Source organism: Cynocephalus volans, chromosome 12 (assembly GCF_027409185.1).
Source record: "Cynocephalus volans isolate mCynVol1 chromosome 12, mCynVol1.pri, whole genome shotgun sequence".
Taxonomy (NCBI): Eukaryota; Metazoa; Chordata; class Mammalia; order Dermoptera; family Cynocephalidae; genus Cynocephalus; species Cynocephalus volans.
In genome coordinates, this window is record NC_084471.1 from 66087076 (window position 1) to 66109924 (window position 22849).

Below are 22849 nucleotides of genomic sequence, written 5' to 3' on the forward strand. Positions count from 1 at the left end.
TAAATGAATTGATAAGTGTGACTTTTTATCCTACTTGACTTAAACATAATTCTGAAATTAGTAGTGGCTCTCCCTATTTCTGGGAGTGGTTTTTTGGTCAGGATGGAAATATTTTACAGTGCTGGAAAACATCTTTAGAGAGCACAGCAAAATAAAAATGGAGTTCAGCTAAGAAAACAATTCCTACTACTCTATAATCCAGACTGTTGGCACCATTTAGCATGGTTAAGGAAGAATTCTTAAAAATGATTATGGTAACAACAACGTGGGAGTTTAAAAAACTAGATTCTCTCTTGAGTAGCCCCTGATGTGCATATTTCTGAGCTTAACTCAATTTCCATTTGTGTTGCCTTGCTTCAGTTTTCCTTGGGCCTATGAATGGTTCCTCTGTGTTTTGAGGTGGCTTCATGTTGATGCTGAGTCTGGGGCCAGACTTGTTTTTCCTCCTCTTCCTTTGGCCCAAAGTCAGCTCTAGTTAAGGAAGATACCTCCTTAACTATTTGGGTTAGTTGAACTTAGGGAATTACTGAACAATCCAGTGACTAATTTTGAATTTTAGAACTGAAAAATTTTTTCTCCTTCCTGCCTCCCTATCATCCCCAAATGAGCATGTTAAGCAGGAAGTTTAGTGTGCTTGAGATATCAGCCTTGCTTTTGTGAGCTGATGGATTCTCTGAAGGGAAAAGCTCAATTTGTTTAAGGGAAATGTACTGAGTCACTGAAAATGTGGTGAAAGATGCCTGAGCAGGCCTTTTTGTGCTGCTAAGAGACTGGTCAAGATGCTCAGGGCAGAGAAAAGTTACATTTTGGTTGGTGGCTTTTCTTTTTTCATTTTTATAAAGAACCTTATTTACCTTGGAAAAAAGGTTTTAATTCTATCCTGGTTCATCTAACTGTAGGTTTTCCACATTTCTCTTTCAGTTCCTGGCTTGTAAACAGTTCCAAAGTAGCCAGGAGTAACATACCACCCTACTTGGCTTTTGGAATCTGAAATTGGAGGACTTAGACAATTGTGCCATCTAATAATTTTGGTCTGTTTAGCTGAAGAGAAGGTTATAGTTGGGTATGTGAGGATTGACCCATTTTTTTGTTATTGTTGGCTGCTGGCCAATACAGGGATCTGAACTCTTGACCTAGGAACACCAACACTGCACTCTTAAGTGAACTAACACGCCAGCCCCAATTTTTAAATTAAGTTCTTAGGACTCATCTGTAGAAGGATTTGAGACCCACAAGACAAGGGTATATGGCAACTTTGTATTATAGCCCCTCCATCCCATCAAGAAGAGATGGAAAGTTTTTAACTCCTCACATGGATTCTAACCATTTTGTCCTTTCTCTTTGCAGGAACCTGGTGGCCTTAGTCCTTCAGGTGGAGCAGTGTGCGACATGGGAAAGAAAACCAAGCGGACAGCTGACAGTTCTTCTTCAGAGGATGAGGAGGAGTACGTTGTGGAGAAGGTGCTAGACAGGCGTGTGGTTAAGGGGCAGGTGGAATATCTTCTGAAGTGGAAAGGCTTTTCTGAGTAAGTGCCTTTTTTCAGGCTTTAGGACCCTGCAGAGGTAGACACCTTTGGTTTATTTCCCCATGAATCACAGCCATCTTTATTGTCTTTTTCTTTCCCCCATTTGTGTACTTGTCCTAAGAGTCAGAAGACACAGCAGTAAAGTAGAAAAAGTCTTCCCCCCTCATGGGGCTGATGTTCTAAACATACTGCTTTTGAGAGGCAGTATAATGAATTGCTTAGGAGCAGATTGGGGAGCTATTTCACCTGGGTCCAGATTCTTGCTCCACCACTTATGATATAAGCTGGATGGCCTTGGCTAATTTCCTTAGTCTTTTTTTCTCTAAGGTAAAATTGGGATAAGAAATAGTACTTACCATAGGGTTGGGTGGAGGTACAGAGCCTGACACATAGCTCATTTTAAGTATAAACTGTTACTGTTTTGGATACAATTAAGCTAAAATGTATACATTTAAGCAAAGAAAAAAAAGTTGATTGCACAGCCCATAGTTCTCCAAAACTGGATCTCAGAAGTATGCCAAGGTGAAGTACCTATCTTAAGGAGAGACTGACGCCACATTTGTCTTCCAACATTTTATTTTTACAAATTTCAAACATAGAGCTAAGGTGAAAAAATTTTAGTGTGAATGCCCAAATACACACCACCTAGTTTTTATAATTAACTTTTTTTTTTTTAAAGATGACCAGTAAGGGGATTTTAACCCTTGACTTGGTGTTGTCAGCACCACGCTTACCCAGTGAGCTAACCGGCCATCCCTATATGGGATCCGAACCCATGGCCTTGGTATTATCAGTACCACACTCGCCCGAGTGAGCCACGGGCCAGCCCTATAATTAACATTTTGCCCTATAATTAACATTTTAATATACGTCCATCTATCCCTTTAAGTTAGTGAGCTATAAGGATGATATTGGTATTGACTCAAATCTCAGTTAAGCAGTAACTAATTTTTATGCTGAAATGCTAAAGTAGATTATTCTTTTCTTTGGAACAAATAGGAAAAGGCACATATTGAAGAAGTAGTAGCTTGATGTGAAATACTAGGCTTTGTAATCAAAAAATGGATTTCTCAGAACCCAGTGAGCTAAGCTTCTCAGAGCAGTGCTACCCAATAGAAGTATAATGATATAATTTTAAATTTTCTGGTGGTCACATTAAAAAAGTGAGATTAATTTTAATAATACATCTCAAATACTATTTCAACATTAATCAATATAAAAATTATTAAGATGATATTTTACATTTTTTTTGTGCTACAACTTCAAAATCTGGGGTATATTTTACATCTTATGGTACATGTCAGTTCAGACTAGCCACATTTCAGTGCTCAGTAGGCACTTAATGGATAGTGGTTACCATACTGGACATCACAGCTTTAAAGTGTTGGGCCTAAATATACTAAAAGATCCAATGTTTTGCCAATATCTTTGGATAAAGGTATGAGTCTAGAGCCTTCAGAACATACCAAAGGTTATTTCATTGCATAAATCAAGGTTTTTCGTCTGGAGCACTGTTGACATTTAAAGTGGGACAATTTATGCGTTGCAGGGGGCTTAGCATCCTTAGCACCGAGAGTGCTAAATGTAGGTAGCAAAACAATCAGAAAATGCCCTCCACAAATTAAAAAAAATGAGAAAATGCTCTCCATATTTTTTAAAAGGAGTGGTATCACAATTTCCACTAGAGATGAGAACCACTGAGTTTGAGAGACCTAGAGCACTATAAGATAGGAATTAAAATAACAACTAAAGGGCTGAGCCCGTGGCGCACTCGGTAGCGTGCTGCGCTAGCAGCGCGGCGACGCTCCCGCCGCGGGTTCGGATCGGTGTACTCCCTGGCTGAGCGCCGGTCACGAAAAAAAAATAAATAAAAATAACAACTAAAGATTTTGAGAGTGTTTATTGGGCCCATTGAATTACCATTACCACTGGAAGTACTTGGGTGTTTGAAAAGTACTTGAAATTAATTCTCTTTGAGCTACTGGTGCCTTACCATAGATAGAAAGGAGAAAGACAAGGTTTGGGGTAGACAGATTAAGCATTTGTCCATACTTTGTTAGGATTTCTTAAAAGACTGGAACAAATTTTTCCCCCACTCAGCATTGTCTACAATTAAGTACCTACTATGCACTAGGCAGTGGTCAGATTCTACCTGCGTTCTCTTTTTTTTATTATTTTTTTTATTTATTTTTTTTTTCGTTCTCTTTTTTTTTAAAAAAAAAAAGATGACCAGTAAGGAGATTTTTTTTTTTTTTTTTTTTGTCTTTTTCGTGACCGGCACTCAACCAGTGAGCGCACCGGCCATTCCCATATAGGATCCGAACCCGCGGCGGGAGCGTCGCCGCGCTCCCAGCGCCGCACTCTCCCGAGTGCGCCACTGGCTCGGCCCAGTAAGGAGATCTTAATCCTTGACTTGGTGTTCTCAGCACCACACTCACCCAAGTGAGCCACGGGTTGGCCCTTTCCTGTGTTCTCTTTAATTCTCATAAAAGCCTTTAGAGGTATTTTCTGTTTACAGATGAGGAAACTAGTGAAGTTATTTGCTGAAGATCATATAACTTTTAACTGCTGGAATAAGGATCCAGTATTAGATTTCTTTAGCCCTAAAACCCAGGCTCTTTTAAAATTATACCATGCTGTCTTTTGGGGAAAAATTGTTTGAAATAGAAAGAGCAGTACCAAAGTGGTAGGAAAAGGGATAGTTCCATTACAGGACTAGCTTTCCTCACTATCAAGAGACTCTCCCCTTCCCCCAAGTCTACTTGCTTGTGTTATAGTGTTGGCACAGATGTTGATTTGGGTGACTTAATTTCCTCTGGGATAGTAAATTATGGTTTGTGTGTAGGAATTTTTTTCCGTGGAGAGAAGGGATATAAAGGAGATACTTTGCCGGTTATCTCAGTTGGTTAGAGCAGGGTTCGATCCCCGTTACCGGTCAGCTGTCAAAAGAAAAAAAGAGAGACTTTTCCTTTCCAGTCTTAGCTCAAATAATTTAGAAATAAATTTTATCTCATTCTTAAGCTCCTTTTGTAGAAAGTTGTTTAGGTCTAGAGTAAATAGCTTAGATTTTTCCTCATTCTGCTTCCTATTTGAATCAGGTTATTATGGTGTGTTTTTAAACCATTCCCATCTAAAGAAGCCTTGCTTAAAAAACAATAACATGTAAAATGGGTAGTGCATAAATTTAAAAAAATTTTCCCAAGTTAACTGAGGGATTGTGGAAGCTGCTTCTATGATACATTTACAGATGTAACTTAATATAAATTAGTCCTTACTATATAACCAGAAGAACCTCTGCCACTGGCTAAAGGTAAAGAGAATACATGGTCTAGTTTTTCCCATGTACGTACATTTCTTGCTTTGATTCCATAAGCTTATGATGTAGTTGGTGTTTTTCGTTTTCTAAAACTCATGCCAGGAATCCAGAGAACAATGGTTTTTTTCTTTTGGCACTGGCCAGTACGGGGATCTAAACCCTTGACCTTAGTGCTACAACACTCTGTTCTAACCAGCTGAGCTAATTGGCCAGCCCTAGAGAACAACTTTGAGAATACTATTTATTTTCCTGGTAATAGGACTCCTTTGATCCAAGTTTAGTTAGACACATTACAGTCATGTGCCATACAATGACATTTTGGTGGATGGACCACATATGTGAGGGGACTTCAAAAAGTTCATGGAACGATTCATATTATCTTTTTTTGTGCGGTGGCTGTACGGTGAGAGGATCTGAACCCTTGAACTTGGTATTACAATACTATGCTGTAACCAAATGAGCTAACCAGTCAGCATCTTCATATTATCTTTTAATTCTAATTTTCCACAAATTTTTTGAAATACCCTTATATGGGGCCGAGCCTGTGGCGCACTTGGTAGAGTGCTGCGCTGGGAGCGTGGCGACGCTCCCGCCGCGGGTTCGGATCCCATATAGGAATGGCCAGTGCGCTCACTGGCTGAGTGCTGGTCACGAAAAAGACAAAAAAAAAAAAAAAAAGAAAAAAAAAAGAAATACCCTTATATGGTGGTGGTCCTGTAAGATTATAATGGCTATACCATATAACCTAGTAGTGCTGTTCAATAGAAGTATAATGATATAATTTTATTTATTTATATATTTATACATTTATTTGTGTGTTTATTTATTTGTTTATTTATTTTTTAAAAGATGACTGGTAAGGGGATCTTAACCCTTGACTTGGTATTGTCAGCCCTATGCTCTCCCAAGTGAGCCAACCGGCCATCCCTTATAGGGTTCTGAACCCATGGCCCTGGTGTTAGCACCACACTCTCCCATGTGAGCCACAGGCTGGCCCTATAATGATATGATTTTAAATTTTCTAGTGGCTACATTAAAGAAAAGTGAAGTTTTAATAACATATTTTAGGGCCGAGCCCGTGGCGCACTCGGGAGAGTGCGGCGCTGGGAGCGCAGCGACGCTCCCGCCACGGGTTCGGATCCTATATAGGACTGGCGGGTGCACTGGAGCAAATTTAATAAAGAAAGGTAATATTTTAAAAAATAATAATAATATATTTTATTTAACCTAATATATCAAAAATACTATTTCAATGTTACTCAATGTAAAAATTACTAATGAGATATTTTACATTTTTTTTCATGCTCAGACTTCAGAATCTGGGATATATTTTACATCTTATAAGTGTGTAGTGGGCTAGGCCATGTAGGTTTGTGTAAGTATACTCTGTGATGTTCACACAATGATGAAATTGCCTAATGATACATTTTTCATAACACTTTCTCATCCCTACGTGGTACAAGACTACATTTAGTTGTTTTGTTTATTAATATAAAAATGGGGCTGGCTGGTTATCTCAGTTGGTTAGAGCACACTGTTGTAACACCAAGGTCAAGGGTTCATATCCCTGAACTGGCCAGCCACACCCCCACAAAAAAAAGTTTAAAAAATATATATATATATATTTCGACTACCCAATAACAGTAGACTTGAGTCCAGAGCACTTGAAATAATTCACTCCAAATTGCACTTCTTTTTATTTTTTTCTCCTCCTCAGCTATCTGAGACCAGATTGAACTTCTGAGTTGTCGTCATCTGTTTGCCTTTATTGTTATTATTTAAGAACATATTGCCTTTTTTCTAAATAGCTATTTCCAGTCCTCCAAGATTTGCTGGCATTTTTTCAAGATATGAGTTAATGTATTAAAGACAATGTAAACTGGGGATGCATGATTTTATTAGGTTGTCTCCTTTTCAGGAGTTGCACAGATGAATATGTAATCCACTATTTTGCCACTTATAAAGCAGAATTCAAATTTGGATAAAAAACAAAAATAAAATTCACCCATCGAAATTGTACAATTCAGTGATTTTTAGTAAACATTTTATAGAGTTGTACAACCATCACCACACTCCACTTTTGCAACATTTCCATAGCCCCCCAAAATTTTCTTGAACCCAGTTGTAGTTAATCTCAACTCCCACCCTCAGCCCCAGGCAACCACCAATCTACTTTCTGTCTCTAAATTTGTCTTTCCTAGACATTTCATATAAATGGAATCAGACCATGTGTAGTATCTTGTGTTTGGTTTCTTTCACTTAGTGTAATGACTTAGAGGTTCTTCCATGTATTTATTAGTATTTTGTTTCTTTTTGCCGCTGAATTGTATTTCATTGTATGGATATACCACAATTTGTTTATCCATTCATCAGTTCATGGTGATTTTCATTTGTTTTCTGTTTTGGGCTGTTAAAATGCTGCTTTAAATAATTGTGCACAAGTCTTTGTATAGACATATTTTATTATTTCTCTTGGATAGAAATCTAGGATCAAATTTGTTATCTCCTTTAAGTATAGGGGTTCTGTCCTTTTTGCCTAGCTGTCCTATTTTTAAAAGGCATTGGATTTTTCCTTATTCTTTTTTCCCTCTTTTTCCATTTTTTTGCCCAGGGAGCACAATACTTGGGAACCTGAGAAAAACTTGGATTGCCCTGAGCTAATTTCTGAGTTTATGAAAAAGTATAAGAAGATGAAGGAGGGTGAAAATAACAAACCCAGGGAGAAGTCAGAAACTAACAAGAGAAAATCAAATTTCTCAAACAGTGCCGATGATATCAAGTCCAAAAAAAAGAGAGAGGTAAGCTTCCTTTCCTTTTTTCCACACAAACTATTTTTTTTTTGCAGTCCCCCCCCCACCCCCCGCCCCAAAGCACCTTGTTTTGGTTATTTTTGTTCTAAGGATGGACCTGCAAGGGTAAATTGTTGAACAGAAGAGCTTCCAGTGAGGTATGTTGATTAATTACAGCGCCCCCTCCTGGCTGAGTGAGAAATGTAATTTGTGACCACTAAATTGTATTAAGGTGGCAAAATTAAATCTCTGTAAAACATTAAACCACTCTCTGCCTTTCCATAAATAGAAGACTTAGTTGTCTTAGAGAGGGAGGAGGATCTTTGGTAAATTTTGTAAGGTTGGAAAGAGGCTTTGAAATGTTTACCACTTCACTTCCTTTTTTCTTTTGTTCTAATAATAACACTTATTTTCAACCCTTCTCTCCCTTTTTGTTTAAATTGAGGTGAAATTCACATAATATACAATTAGCCATTTTAAAGTGAATAGTTCAATGCCATTTATATTCTCTCTTGATCCTAATAATTTCTACATAATCCAAATAAGAAGTTAGTTTTCATATTCATTTTGAATCTATTCAGTTTGGGAAGTGTATTTATGAAATTTTTATTTGATTCAGTTGCTTTAATCCTTCTGATCTTTAGCTCTCAAGTAACTAGCATAAACACTGTTAGTGCCCCTCCTTTTCCCCCTATATGCCCTGCCTCTCTTTTTTATCTATATCTTTTCCATTCGCATGTGTACACACAAACACATACACCCCATCTCACCCCCCAGTTTCCACTTTCATTTATTTCAAGGTTATGAAGCTTTTTGTGGTGAGCGATGTATCATACACTTAAAGTTTAATAAAATAAAAGGATAAGTCCACTTCTGAATCTTCTAGCATCACTGCCACAAGCATCCTATTTATTTTCCTTCTTGGATCCCATCTTTCTAGAGCATTAGTTCTCAACCCTGGCTGCACATTAGGATCACCTGGTCTCCAGTGCCCAAGATATACCCCAGACCAGTTAAATTAGAATTTCTGTGGGTTGGGCCCAGGCGTCAGTGTTTTATAAAGGCTTACACAAGTGATTTCTGGTCTCTATAGGAGAGAAAATGGGAGACCAACCTTCCAATAAGAATTGAAATGAGAGTGAAAGATTGGAGGCTGCAGGTGAAAGTGGACCCTTAATTTGTGTCTGTCTCTGTTTCTTGATTAATTCTGGTTTTTGCAACCTTATTTTTAAAACTGCTCTATTCTGATGAGGTCTGTATATCATTATGATATACTGTACTGATAAAGGATTTGAGAATGCTTTCCTTCTTTTAAGCAGCTAGGACTAGATTTTTTCTTTTTCTTTTAAAAAAATTTTTAGTAGGTCTTTGTATTCTGGCTTTTGTCATTTGATACATTTTCTAGCTAAGTGAAGAGAGCAAAAACAATGCAGCATAAGACTTCTGACTATCCATTTGTGACCTAGTGTGTATTTCCTCCACCTAGGGTTTCTGTCCTTTTAGAGCAATCTGAGGAATCTGGCTTTGAGCCACTGGCCATTGCAGAGTTTCATTCCTGGGCCAGGTTCTAAAGCTGCCGACCTTGAAAACAACCCCCACATGTCACTTACATCATAATGTTCATCTGGGGCCCCAATAGCATTCTCAGCAGTACTAGCGGCTGTCAGGTAGGCAGCTGGGAAGACAGGTGATTGTATGTTTTAAATGTGCAGGAGGGGATTGCATTTCTTTCTTTAGACCACTGCAGAAGAAATTTGTTAGTCGGCATTATGCCTGATTTTACTGCCTGTGTGATGATTTTTAGCATTTTCCTTGCCTCGGATCCTTTTCAGCAGCTTGAACATTTTTCTTCCATCATCCCTCTTCCCTCCCTATGTGGCAAACTGTTTTCAGCTGCCAGCTATGATTTACAACTAAGTCTATGCACTAGAATTCCAGCTGTGAGCAGCTGTGTGCACATCTGGGAACCTCTTCCTCTTAAGCACCCCCAAAAGATGCTATGTTTTTAAAAGTCAGTATCTCCCCTTGATTCATGCATGGAATTTCCTTCCTATTGTGGGTTCTGGTATCTTTGGGGAAAACCTGGACCCTAAATGCTTTATCTCTCTCAGAGGAAAGCAAGCTGAATATCAGATCAAAGAGATCTTATTATGAAAATCAGACATCAGAAATTTTGTTCATTTGGACAGTCTTTCTAAATATTTTTTTGTGTTACTGCAAGATAAGCTTGCATTATTTTCCATAATAACTTTTTTTTTCTTTCTTTCTTTTTTTTTTTTTCCAAAAGATGACCGGTAAGGGGAATCTTAACCCTTGACTTGGTGTTGTCAGCACCACGCTTTCCCAAGTGAGCTAAGCCGGCCATCCCTATATAGGGATCTGAACCCGTGGCCTTGGTGTTATCAGCACCACACTCTCCCAAGTGAGCCATGGGACGGCCCTTGGTTTTGGGTTTTTTTTAAATCACAGTCTAGCTCTGCCTTTTAAAGCTAACAACTCATCTACATTGGGAGGGGATAGGCACAGACCAGGGCCTCTTCTCTAACCCAAGTGCATGAGTATTGGTTTTTATGATCTCTGAAATGTGCTGTTTTATAGATTGGCCTTGCATTATTCTTTCCTCTTTTCTTTCATAAATATAGATGACTGTGTGAAAAGATGTATTAAAATTATTGGTCAGTGTTAAGGTAAGCTAAAAGTCTAAAAAAATAAAGATTGAGAGAGGTGGTATATTTGAAGTTTATAAAATGAAAAAGGATTTAGTTAGGGTAAAAATGGACTTGTTTATCATCTCAGATGCTACAATTTAGGGGTAGTCATTATTAAGGAGATTCAGGTTGAGTGAGATCAGAGGAATTCCTAGATGATGATTTTGGAATATTTTATGAGATATTAAAGACTTTTAAGGGTCACTCCTAGTCTTTTGAAGTAATACCAGAAAGGGCAACCACATCTTGCAAGAATATCTCTTAGCATTACTGTTCCTGGCTGGCCTGGTATTGCATTTCTTAAGTTCTAAGAATTTTTCTGAATTGGTGACAGAAATGGTATCAGATGATACTAATTTAGGTTCTACCTTATTGGCCTGAGAAACAGGGAGGTTTTTTTTTTCTCTTCAAGCTGTAACCTTTCTTCATCTTCTGTTTATAGCAGAGCAATGATATCGCTCGGGGCTTTGAGAGAGGACTGGAACCAGAAAAGATCATTGGGGCAACAGATTCCTGTGGTGATTTGATGTTCCTAATGAAATGGTGAGAGAGATTGGATCTCACTTTAGAATTGTGTTTCTTTGCCAGTAACTCAAATTCGTATGGAAGATAGGGTGGCAAGACTGAGTATGCCCAAACTAAGAATTTGGAATGTCAGGATCCTTAACCAATACCAGTTGTCAGTATTAAATAGGAATTATGGTTCAGAATGGAATTAATTCTCAAGCTTTGGTGTTAAGCCAAATTATAGTAGTCCACATATCAGAAAAAGGTAAACTTAAGGTAGGAAACAGAAATACATGACCGAACTATTTGTTGACATGGCTCTGAATCATTTACTGTTACAAGCATGAACCTGTGACCATGGGTTAGGAATTGCATGAGGCTTTCTACCATCACTGAGGGCCAAGACCACTGAATGTTGAAAAAAGAAAAATAATCTCAGCAAAAAGCATTAGGCTAATACTGACCAAAACACAAGTTATTTCATCCAATAGAGAGAGTGGCTCGTAGAGGAAATCGAAGTACTTCCCCTCAATTTGTTTCTTAAAGACAGCGTGATTTATGGTGTGGCCATCGCTACCTGTCTGTTTCCAAGTGTTCTGGGCTTTTGATACATAGATAGTTCGAGCTACAGTGCGACTAAGGAAACTAATTACCCTAAAATTTGTGTAATCAAAAGGTTTAATGTTTTATCTGATTAGAATACTGCTGGTAAATTACTCAGAAGCATATATTTGAAAAATCCCTCTACTCTGTCTGAAGTAAGGAGCTGTATTGGATGCTTTTTCCTGCTCAGCCATATGTGTTACTTGTGATTTACATTCACATATTAACTTGCTTTTTCCACCATAGTCAAAATTTGAGTATCTGCTCTAAACTGTGTGTTCTCCCTTTCCTCTTCACATCCATAATACTTACCTCTATGAATTAAACATCTCAGTTTTCTAGAAAAAGAGGTAGTTATCTTTGTCCACATCTTAGGAAGATTTAAATTTATTTATTTATTTTTTAAATTTGGAATCATGGTTAAGGAACCATATTGTTAGATTTTTTTTTGATACACTTGGTCGTGCAGGCTGTGTAACTTGGATAATTGAGATTTGCAACTAAATTTCTGTTTTCTTTCAACCTGAGAGAACCTGATTGTTTTGTTTTCTTATTGTTCCAATCCACAGTTCTGACCAAAGGGTAATTAGTATTTAAATTCCACAAGATGAGGATGGTTTAGACCCCTTCACTTAGGTGATCCAGAAATTGGATTGATCAACTTATGCATAATCAGTAGAGCTGAATGTAGGTTTGATTGTATGCACTTACATGCTCATACACACAAATAAAAATTATGGAAGCAGAATTAATTATTATTATTATTATTATTTTTTTTTTAATTTATTTTTTTTGTCTTTTTCGTGACCGGCACTCAGCCAGTGAGTGCACCGGCCATTCCTATACAGGATCCGAACCCGCGGCGGGAGTGTCGCGGCGCTCCCAGCGCCGCACTCTCCCTAGTGTGCCACGGGCTCGGCCCAGTATTATTATTATTTTAAAAGATGACCAGTAAAGGGATCTTAACCCTTGGCTTGGTGTTGTCAGCACCACACTCAGCCAGTGAGCTAACCAGCCATATAGGATCCGAACCCGTGGCTTTGGTGTTATCAGCACCGCACTCTCCCGAGTGAGCCACGGCTGGCCCTAGAATTAATTTATTATGCAAACTTTTTGACTGACCGTACCATGTTTTACATCTAAATTCTAGCTGAAGACTTCTGTTTCTGATATAGTAATTAAATGATGTTCACTCATAATTTATGTGCTTAAATTTCTCCTTGCAAATATTGAACTGTTAGGGTCCTTTTCACTTTGCAATCAAGGTGAGGAGGAAATCAAGTCACTTAAATCCATATAATGACATAAACCTATGTTTGGACAGAGTCTCTCACTCTTACTTCCTCTCCTTCTAAGTCTCATATTTTATCTCCCCAGGAAAGACACAGATGAAGCAGACCTGGTTCTTGCAAAAGAAGCTAATGTGAAATGTCCACAAATTGTGATAGCATTTTATGAAGAGAGACTGACGTGGCATGCATATCCTGAGGATGCGGAAAACAAAGAAAAAGAAACAGCAAAGAGCTAAAGGATGGGGTGGTCTCTGTCATTTCTCTTTGTACATAATACATTCACCTCCCTGCCTCCTTTCCCTTCTACCCACCCTCTTCTATCCTAAACACATCCATAAAAAATGTGCTTATCACTGTGCTCCACAGGAGAAATGTTGGTATTGGTTCTCTTGTAACATAACTGATAGTCTGATTCATGATAAGTGTCTCTCTGTGAAGACCAGGCATTTACATACTGTGTGTAATTCCCACAGTTTTTTCCTTTACACTGATCTCTTCCTTCTGCTCCCCTGTGACCTCAAGATGAGTTTTAACTTTTTAATCACCTTAGAGTCTTGATCTTTTCAGGGTTGTTCGCTTTTTAGATTGGGGGATTTTGTTACAATGGTGATGAATTTTGGTTTCTTGCTTTGGTTCTTAGAACATGTTGATGACCAGCTGGCCCTTGTTTTGACATGTGGGATGGAAAGGATGTTGCCCATCTTTTAAAAAGCCAATAGCAACTGCCTACGTTTTGAGGCTTCCCCACCCTTATTCAGCTTTGCCCTGTAGAATACAGGGTTTCTAATGTGGTCTTCTGGGCCACCCTCAGTTGTTCATCCTCACCCACCATCTCAGAATAACTCCGTCCTTTGGAGGACTTGAGATTTTACGTTGGAATTTGTCAAGGCTCTCCTTTTAGCCCCAGGACTTTTGGCCTTGTTCTTAGTAATCGCTAATTCTGCTTCTGCAAGGTGGTGTCCATTTGTCATAAAATGACAAGATTCTTAACTGTGGAGATTTTTATCTATAGTACATGAGGATGATGGGGTAGGGGTAGGATACAGTTATCTTTATTATCACATATGGTATGTATGTATTATTTCCTACCATCCCTCATATTTAGACTATAGATTTATGTAGGTATGAATGATTGCCTGGTGCTTGCTTGTGCCAAGGTGCTAGGCACCCTCCAACCCTGCCAATTTTTGTGGCCTCCCAAAGCATTCCTGTTACCAAAGAGGCTTCAAACTTGACCCTCACTTCTCAGTGGACCTGAGTTTCCCTTCCATGCCATTATTTTCAGTGGGGAATTCTTGGAGGGGAGCCATTGACCATAATCAATTTAAAATATTCATAGCAGTTATAAGTTTTCTGCTTTCTTGACTCCTGGATTTGCCACCAGGAGTCCTCAAACTATTATGCTCTTCCTTTTTCCTACCCTCAAACTTTCAGTTGTTTCTTATTTTTAAAATGAATTTCCATAGAAGGCTTACCACCTCAGAAACAGACAGGCCCTGGCATTAGCATGTTGACACAACCTTCTCTCCCTACTCAACAAAATATTTCCCTTTTGGTTTCCTCTTGCTTTGCTATTATATTAAGAGATTTATCTGATCATATCCTGCCTTTGTCTCACAAGAAATGTCCTACTTTTTTATCCTTTTCTTGTAGTTGAGGGGGGCTAGAGAATCAAGACTAAAAGTAAGGAAATAGCAGGGTTTTGAGCATCCTTGTCCCAACCCCAAAGCTGAGGAAATAAAAATAAATGCTTGAAATAGCCTTAATTCTAGAGTTCACCAGCCGTGGAGGCTGTTTTTGTTGTTGCTTTTGATTTTTAAAACATATAGCTGTGTGGCCAGGAGCATTCAGCCATTTCTAGATTATTCAGAGTAATGAGGAGAATGGATGGATTGCTCTAGTCCGCAGATGAGCCAAATAATATGCAAATCATATACCCATTCATAGCATTTGTTAACATTGCTTCTCTGCTCGACTGCTGATTGAATTCTGTGTGCTTGTATAAATTATGTCAGAAATTATACTGCACAGTTGAGAAGACAGCTGTTGCTGCAGTGACATGACAGACTGGAACAATGAAGCTTTTGGTTTAAGTCATCCAGGAAGATCCTTCTGAATGGTAATGTGATTGGGTGAGAGCTCATAACCCATACCTCAAGTGGGTGGGAGTTTTATCTCCATATTCCTTTGCTCTCTGAAGGAATAAAAGGCCTTGATCAAGTGCTGGATAATTGACCATTGTCTCATGGGCATCTAAAAGAAAAGAATTATCAGGAAATAAATTTGTAATATAGGTAACCAAGGATAACAACTAGGGTAGACAAGAATAGGACAAAAATAGGCCAGAGTCCTTGAGGTGATCTCGGTCTCTTGATTTGCAGCTGGAGAAAATGATAGTCTATCCATGAAGCCAGTATATGCCTCCCAGTAACAGTGAGCATGATGTAAGGTGTAGTGACCATATTTTTAAAACCAAAAATCTAGCATGTGAATGAAGAACATGACAACATGAGAAACCTGGGACACATGGTTGCTGTGGTTATAGGTAATATTTAAGACATTCATCAAGATCTGATTTTCTTTTACCAAAATAACTCAAATATTATCTACTACTCATCACCCCTTTAATACTCTTCACTCCATCTCTTTCTGTCCTGAGTTTATTGAATCATGGTCTTGTACTGAGTGCTGCCAAAACAACTTTTGTTCTCTCCCTGCCTACCCGCAGCTGGTTCAGTAGAAATGTGTGGAGCCAGAGGGCTATACTGATTTCAGCCCTCAGCACAAAGGAAACTAGATGCCTGCCTATGCCTCCAGCATGTGTTAGTGCGGAGTAGCTGTCTTCTCCCTTGGAGAATTGCAGCCTCAAAGTGAAACCTGTTTCAAGGAGCTTTCTCCCCTCTGCAGAGTGGCCATAGGCTAAGCGTGCTTAAATGTGCAAGTCTCAGGTGCTCAAAGTATATTTTTCCTGTTTAGTCCTCTTTCAAAACATCTTTCTATGCTGAATTTCTTCCAGTAATCAGTATTAAATGATCTCCCTTTCTACAAGAGATTATTAGAGTTTTGCCCAGTAGTGTCTGCCAAGGACAGCCTAGCAGTTCTTCTGATCCCTGGGCTGGGTAGATGGCCTTCATGTTAAGATCAACTTTTGGGAAAGTCAGCCTGGATGGAAGCAACCATTTTAAATCTGGAGAGCACCATATTGTTTTTTCTCCTTCAAATAGCAATCCAGTTTTTGTCTGCTCTAGGGAGCGTTTGGACCCGTGGTTCTGACATTCAGAAGTCTTGGTAGTGCTTGGCTGTCTCTCAGCCGTGTGTGCATACTGCTTTTTGTTGCTTGTGAAAGGTTGGTTCTGTTCCCATAGCTTGGACAGTTATTACTCTTTTTCATTCCACCTGTAGTCACCCTGCAGCCCATTTTCCTTATATTCAGGCCAAATCAGAGGGCACTGAAAAAGGCTTTTGGGATTTTCATCTTGAGATCTGTGGTTTAGCCCACCTCACCTGAGGTACAGTGAGAGGTCAGAGGGAACTGTGTTGGGCTCAGGAGTGATTGTCTCTGCCCTTAGGGTTAAAATTTGAGGGCCTTTAAATACTATGTTAAAATGACATGAGAACCCCATTAGATTTGAAATGAGGAAGCTTTCTCTCACAAATCAGGTTAAAGGAAAAGGTCATTTTGCACCCAGGACCCCATCCTTTTGGTTTAGATATTTAGAGTAAAAATTTATGTTGAAGTCTGTACTTTTGTTATTGGACCACCAAGCATTCCTGTGTCAAGGCAGAGAGAGGAAATGTCTGGAGCCAGTGTATTAAAATTTAATGCTGTCTTTGCCTACTAATCATGAAAATTATGTTCAAAAATAGAGATATTACCAACTTAACACCCATAAGCATATGCTCTGAATTGGGTACCCCTCCCACCCAATTTACATTGAACTGTCCAAATTCTACTCATATTAGAAAACATTAACATTGGTTTCATTCAACAAATATTTTTTGGCCTGGGGATACGAAGTTCAAAAAGAGGCCATCTCTGCCCTCAAAGAATTTTCACACTGGTGTGGGATGGACTGACCAGTAATAGTTCCATGTAATAAATGCTACAAATGAGTACAAATTTCTGATTTGGGGGCAGAGATAACTGGCTGCTTTTGGTACAGTATGTGGCCCTACAGTGGTAGAGTGATTTAAACTGGTTCATATGTGGAAAGGACCTGTAACCTTGGGTGAACTTAGTTAATTGGCTGTAGAACACAACAAGGGCTTTATTACAGGAGATAAATATAGCAGAAGGTTAGTTAGAAATGCCATTATCACCAAGAGAGAAAACAGGTGAGTGGGGATTGGGAACCCCTGATTTTGGTCCCTGTTTAGACCCTGCCAAAGTATTTAGTGGTATAGTTAATCCTTACTTATGGAAAGCAACTATGTTGCAGATCCAGTTTTGTAGATGATTTTCCATGATTGTGGGTTCTGTAACAACATTTATTCCTCATGGACATTTTATCAGAGTTCCTCAGATCTTTTTCAATTTCTCATCCCTTTTGGAGGAATGAATATGAGGCTGGCTTTAAGCCTAAAACGGACGTACCTTCCAATGACAAGAAATTTGCTAAAAAAGAAGGCTTGGGCACATTCGTTAATACCTGAGCATGTATTCTGGGAGTATAGTTTGATTCAACACTGTGAGAGGGTGATTTCTAAGCAGGGACTTGTGTCAATTATTTGGAAATCTCCAGTAATGCACAGATCCTGGAGTCTCAGATTTAATCAGTCCAAGGAGGTCTAGGGTGAAGCTTAGCCTGGTTAAGAAACAGTCTGACCTTAAGAAAGACCTCAATTTCTGACCCATGTGACCATAAGAAAAAGATGTTTATTTCTGCCTAGATAATTGAGAGTTGACTAGCTTTGGAAGTCAAGAATTCCCAGGGATTAGCATAACTGTTTTGGAAAGTTAAAGCATGAAGTTCTTTGGATAGCTTCATAAAAACAATTCTAGTTCCTTTTTGCTTGTGCTGAATTTCTTGAATTTTAATCTACCTCATGCTGTCTTTTTAGAATTACTTCAACTTGTTGTTGCCACTTTAACATCATGCTTGACTTTGGTTTTCTAAGATGGAGTTTTTCGTATTCATGGATAGTTTGTTCTCTTGCCTTTTTATCCCGGTCCTCATTTCACCTGACATTATCTCATGTTGCTTCTCTAACAGAGAAGTGTTTTAAAATATTTTCAAGTCGTGTTTTGTGAGAAGAAAGTGATCTTCCAATGCTGTTTGTCTCTGAGGTCAGTAAGAAAAGGAATTAAAACAAGGTCGTGGGGGAGGGGTGGGTCCTGCACTGGAGGCAAAAGCTCACAAGGAAAGAGCCATTAATTAAGACAATTTCAAAGTCAACTGATTGTGGTCATTAATGTCATAATAGATCAAAACCTAATTATCACAGCCTAGGTAAGAGCCATCAGTATTAATCGGAAAATCTAATAGGAAACTATTATCAAGAAATTAGGCCAAATTGAATGCAGTGAACTTTTTATCTTGTCATTCCCTATTTTTTTTGGTGATGTCGCCTGGTACTGGCAGGTGTGACCCTAACAGTTAATCCAAGCCCAATTGGCCAGTTTTTTCATGCTTTTTAAGGAATTTTTTTTTAAGGAATTTCAAACATAGACTGAACCTGAATTGTCATTGCTGAAAGATCAATCTTGGGCTTTCTAATCACCAGGACTTGTCCAGTGTGATCAGCAATCATTGAAAAAAATTATATTTAGGTCTTGGAATGGTTCCTGGAACTAGAGTATCCCTGGTGAACATTCTACTGTGTGTGCTGATAAATCATTCTTTGAGCTTCTGTTGTAGAGTCCTGTTGCACTGGCTACTGTGAGGGAATATGGAAAAAAGGAGGGGTGTTCTACCTGGAAATTCTTTGAGAACACCTGAAAAGAGAGTTTGATTCTGTCACAGTACTCTTAAGCCTCAAGTCAGTGTTTTCCAGTTTCCAGTAGTGTTAGGATTTGATCCTAAACCAGGGCTGGCTGCCCCCATCCTATAGATTTAGGATAAGGGACATAATGATTTCTACCAGAATCCAGAGTAAATCCAAAGGGGGAAAAAAAATCGACTCTTTTTTTCTTTTGTCTTTCTTTTGTTATACTTCTGGCAGGAAGAAAGAATATTACAGGGGTCTGTATGACTAGTTACAGAGAATACTTCATCCCCTCTCCCTGAACAAAAAAGCAGGGGTCACCATTTATATACTTAATCTTGAGTTGTTTATGAAGACGCTGCAACTGTTGAAATTGAGCTGAGGCAGAGAGGTTGGAAAGATGTCCTCTGGGTATCGTGAGGAGGGACATGAAGCAGCAGGAGGGTGTTTGGTGGTGCTAGGATGCCTATGCTACCAACCCTGCAGCTCTACAAGAGCACTACCAAGACCGCTACTGGGGAAATGATTCTTATTGTTCATGCTTAAGTGTGGTGTTGCTTCTTTCTGGGTTTTAGGAATTTGGGTTACTTAATACAAAACTTTTAAGAAATCAGTATGACTTAGTCCTTAACCTCTTATGATAAAGTAAATATTTCTTTATAGAAGAATTCATGTCCTTAAAGTTTAAAATGTAATTTTATTTTCAGAATATCCATTAACACATGACTTTCAGAAGCAGTTTGTTTCTCCAAGTTCCGTCACACTATGCTATATAAATAGTAGACCCTCAGTTTATACTTGTGGGTTGATTGAGTTCATCTAGTTTGCAGAGTGAGGCATACCTACCAACTTCCTTTTGCTCTTAAATGCACTCTGAGAAGTAAAATGCTGTAGGAAGTGCAATAAGAATTGAGTGGATGCTGACTCTGTGCCAACCTCCTCAACTGATTCATAATGGCTGACCTTGGGCAAGTCACTCCTTTCAATGCCTCAGTTCCCCGTCTGTCAAATGGGGGTAATAATACTGACCTACCTCACAGGGGTGTTGTGAGGCATTGTAAATCAAAGTTGATAGAATAGGGTCCTCTATAAAGGATGCCTTGAGCCGAAGTTTAAACCTGGCACAGGCTTTAGACCTCACTGAGTTGTCTCCAAGAGTGGAACTACTTAGTGACCTCGGCAGATTCTCTGCCCCCCACCCCTCATCAAAGCTGCTAGTTCTGATGTTGACAGTGTTTTCATGAATGTTGGAGTCTTAATAGTCCAGACTTAGGGTGTTATGAGGGAAGGCACTTAGTATTTTCTATGTCTTACATTCACAAAGAGGCTATTTCAGACCCAAGAGCATTGGATTAGGGAACCATGAGGCAGGGATGCTACTGCTTGTTTCTCTCTATAAGTTGGGAATTAAAGTCCCATTCCCAATGGGTTTGAAGCAGACTTGGACTGTCTCAGGAGCGAAACAATCCTCGAGGGTTTTGATTTATATCATTGCTTATCACTTCCCAAACTGATCCCCAGGACAATGGGGTTGCTGCACCCCTTTGTGGTGTCTGTACCTGAGTCTCCGCCTTCTGATAGGAACCAGCTGGTTCAGTAAACATAACCGCCTCCTCATCCCCCACCAAAAAAGAGCTACATTGGAATGTTTTTTTTCTAGAAATATGTGAAACACTCAGAATTGGGCATTGATCCTTAAACCTTCATCCAATTCACTGTATTCAATATCTCATCTCTTTCTCAGTGTCCACAGTCTGAACCTGACCTTCACCTTTTTTCCCTCTGGTTTGAGAGAACTTTGAATGCTATTTCTATTTGCCCAGGTGTGGGCTCAAGAGCCTTAATCTTTCCATCTAAGTTTAGGGGCTCAGCCAGTTCTTCTTCCCAATAGGGCTCTTTCTCCTTTCCCTCTCTTTGGCCCTAGATTTGTAACCCATGAAAAAGCACAAGGTCCTGGCCCCTTGCAGTCACATTCTGGTTGTCTGTGTTTTGTGGACTCTGCTCCCACAGTTTACCCAGCACTGGCGGTACCAGACGGTTCTGTGGAGTTCTGGAGGATAGAGAGCACAGTCTGACGTCCTGCCAAGTCGCCAAGAGTCGATTCATCCGTGGCCTGCTGGCTTTCCCACCACTTCCCACAGGATGGGATCTAAGAGACTTAAGAGGCTGGGTTTCTTTCAGCATTCTGTACCATCCTGAGTAGCAGAACAAATCACACTTTGTAGCCAGATTTCTGAATAGAAATGAGAAATTGAATTCTCTGGACTTTTTGGTTTGTGGGGGAGTTTTGGTTGTGTTTCTTGGTTTTATTTCAGCCAAACATGTCTGCTTTTGTTTTTTTTTTTAAAGGATAAGTGATCTAAATATGTGTTCGCCTTTTAAATGTAAATGTGTAAAAGTAGGCATTTATGTGTTTCCACAACTGACATCTGATGTAGACCTCATTCTCTCCCCCTCTTCCACCCACCTCTTTTCCCTCTTTTCATACTCTTGTATTGGTTCTAATAAATGGTTGCTTTTCAAATATGGATCCTGAGTGGTGGTTTGAAGATCTGGGTCTTACACCCCTTTAATTTGGGCCTTGGAGTGTCAGCCAGGAGTCACACATACCAGTTTCTGAAAGAGCAGCGAGACTTGGAGAACAGGGCTTTTCCCCCAAGTATTCTTGGCCTCTGACTTTCAACTAACACCCACTGGGTGGCACAAACCTGAGGAAATAGAACATAAGAAAACATACGTGGTTTTGGTGATGGGGAGCAATAATCAGCCACAATGTATATTGACAAAATAAAATTTAAAAAAAAAAGAAAAGAAAAAAGAAAACATACGTGTATGTACTTGGTTTCCTACTCTATTCCATCACGTGGTTCAGTTTGTATGTCTTCCTGATTTCCATGCTCTTCTCTGCTTCTGATGATTCAGAGAATAAACATTAGCCTTCAGAGACAGACCCCTAGAAGAGTCGGCTCATGGTTATTAGAATTTATGAAACACCGCATCAAGTAAACACAATCTAGATCAGTTTTTTTTTTTTTTTTGATGGTTGCTGGTACAGGGATCCTTGATCTTGCTGTTATGAGCACCATGCTCTAGCCAACTGAGCTAACTGGCCGTCCTCTAAATCAGTTTTGAAAATCTCAACGGGGCCGGCTTGTAGCTCACTTGGGAGAGCGTGGTGCTGACAACACCAAGTCAAGGGTTAAGATCCCCTTACTGGTCATCTTTTTTAAAAAGAAAGAAAATCCCAATGGATGAGTTTGTAAATGTAACTTTGTATTTTATCTGATTTGCTTCACAGGTACCAAAGAAGCTGTCTTCTCTGAGGAACAAAATACTTGAGGGTCAGGAATGTAGGGTATCAATTGGAAGTTGGATTAGGAGGGGAAAAGTATGTGAATAATCAAGAATGTATTGGGTAATATAAGCCTGATGCAGTCCTGAATCTAATGGTGATGGGCAGAAACTCACAAAAGCCTAAGTGAGGAAGTTGGAGAGATCCCAGAACCCAGACATCCTCCCACTGAGATGTGACTCCTCTGAAGCCAAGTCCTTGTTTCTGTCTTATCTGCAATTCTCCCTTCTTGTTTTACTTCTTGCTGCTGAGTTATAGGGTCTCCACAGTCTAATCTTGTAAAGTCTTATGAAGACATCTGTAGGTTGGCTGGCTTAATGGCCCATGACCCCATAAACATGGGACAGGAGAGCCATTTGGTTCACTTCAGAACTAGACCCTCTGGACATTATTTATTTCCTACCTCTGAAGTCTGTGACTGCTTGTTCCCTTCCCTTTCTCTTTCTAGTTCTCTCACCGTCTAGTTTGTCTCTGCCTCAGGCCCACCAGAAAACACAACTCCAGGGTTTTGACTCCTGCACTCCCACACCTAAACAACTGTGTCTTGGTTTTTGTTTCCCTCCAGTGAGGGGGTATGCCTGCACAGCACTCCTTCAGATGAGCTCATTATTACTCATAACTCCAGGAATCTTGCCTCTCAGTCTGCTGGACCAGGCGATTTTGCCTCTTCTTTTGTCTCCACCAAAGGGCTGCAGAGCTAGTGAAATCAATGCCCTGCTGGTAGCCTGGGGAAAATGGAAGATCACTGTGTGGGAGTCTCTGCTTCATTGGATCGCTGAGCACACAGCTGTAAATTGCTGTTAAGAGTCGGCAGCCACAAGGCAGCCTCTA

General features: G+C 39.4%; 1 protein-coding gene across 2 annotated transcripts in view; it reads left to right on the forward strand.

The window, feature by feature from the left end:
• The window catches only part of CBX5 (chromobox 5), a 36502-nt gene extending 15312 nt beyond the window's left edge, over positions 1–21190 (forward strand). The window contains exons 2-5 of one of the 2 annotated variants that reach the window (XM_063075140.1): positions 1348–1526; positions 7454–7640; positions 10782–10882; positions 12827–21190. In XM_063075140.1, coding sequence (XP_062931210.1) covers positions 1390–1526; positions 7454–7640; positions 10782–10882; positions 12827–12977 — 576 coding nt within the window. In that variant the 5' untranslated portion in view covers positions 1348–1389 and the 3' untranslated portion in view covers positions 12978–21190. The remainder of the gene's footprint in view (positions 1–1347; positions 1527–7453; positions 7641–10781; positions 10883–12826) is intronic. The other variant, XM_063075141.1, reaches the window with a different exon arrangement.
• Positions 21191–22849: the final 1659 nt, after the last annotated feature.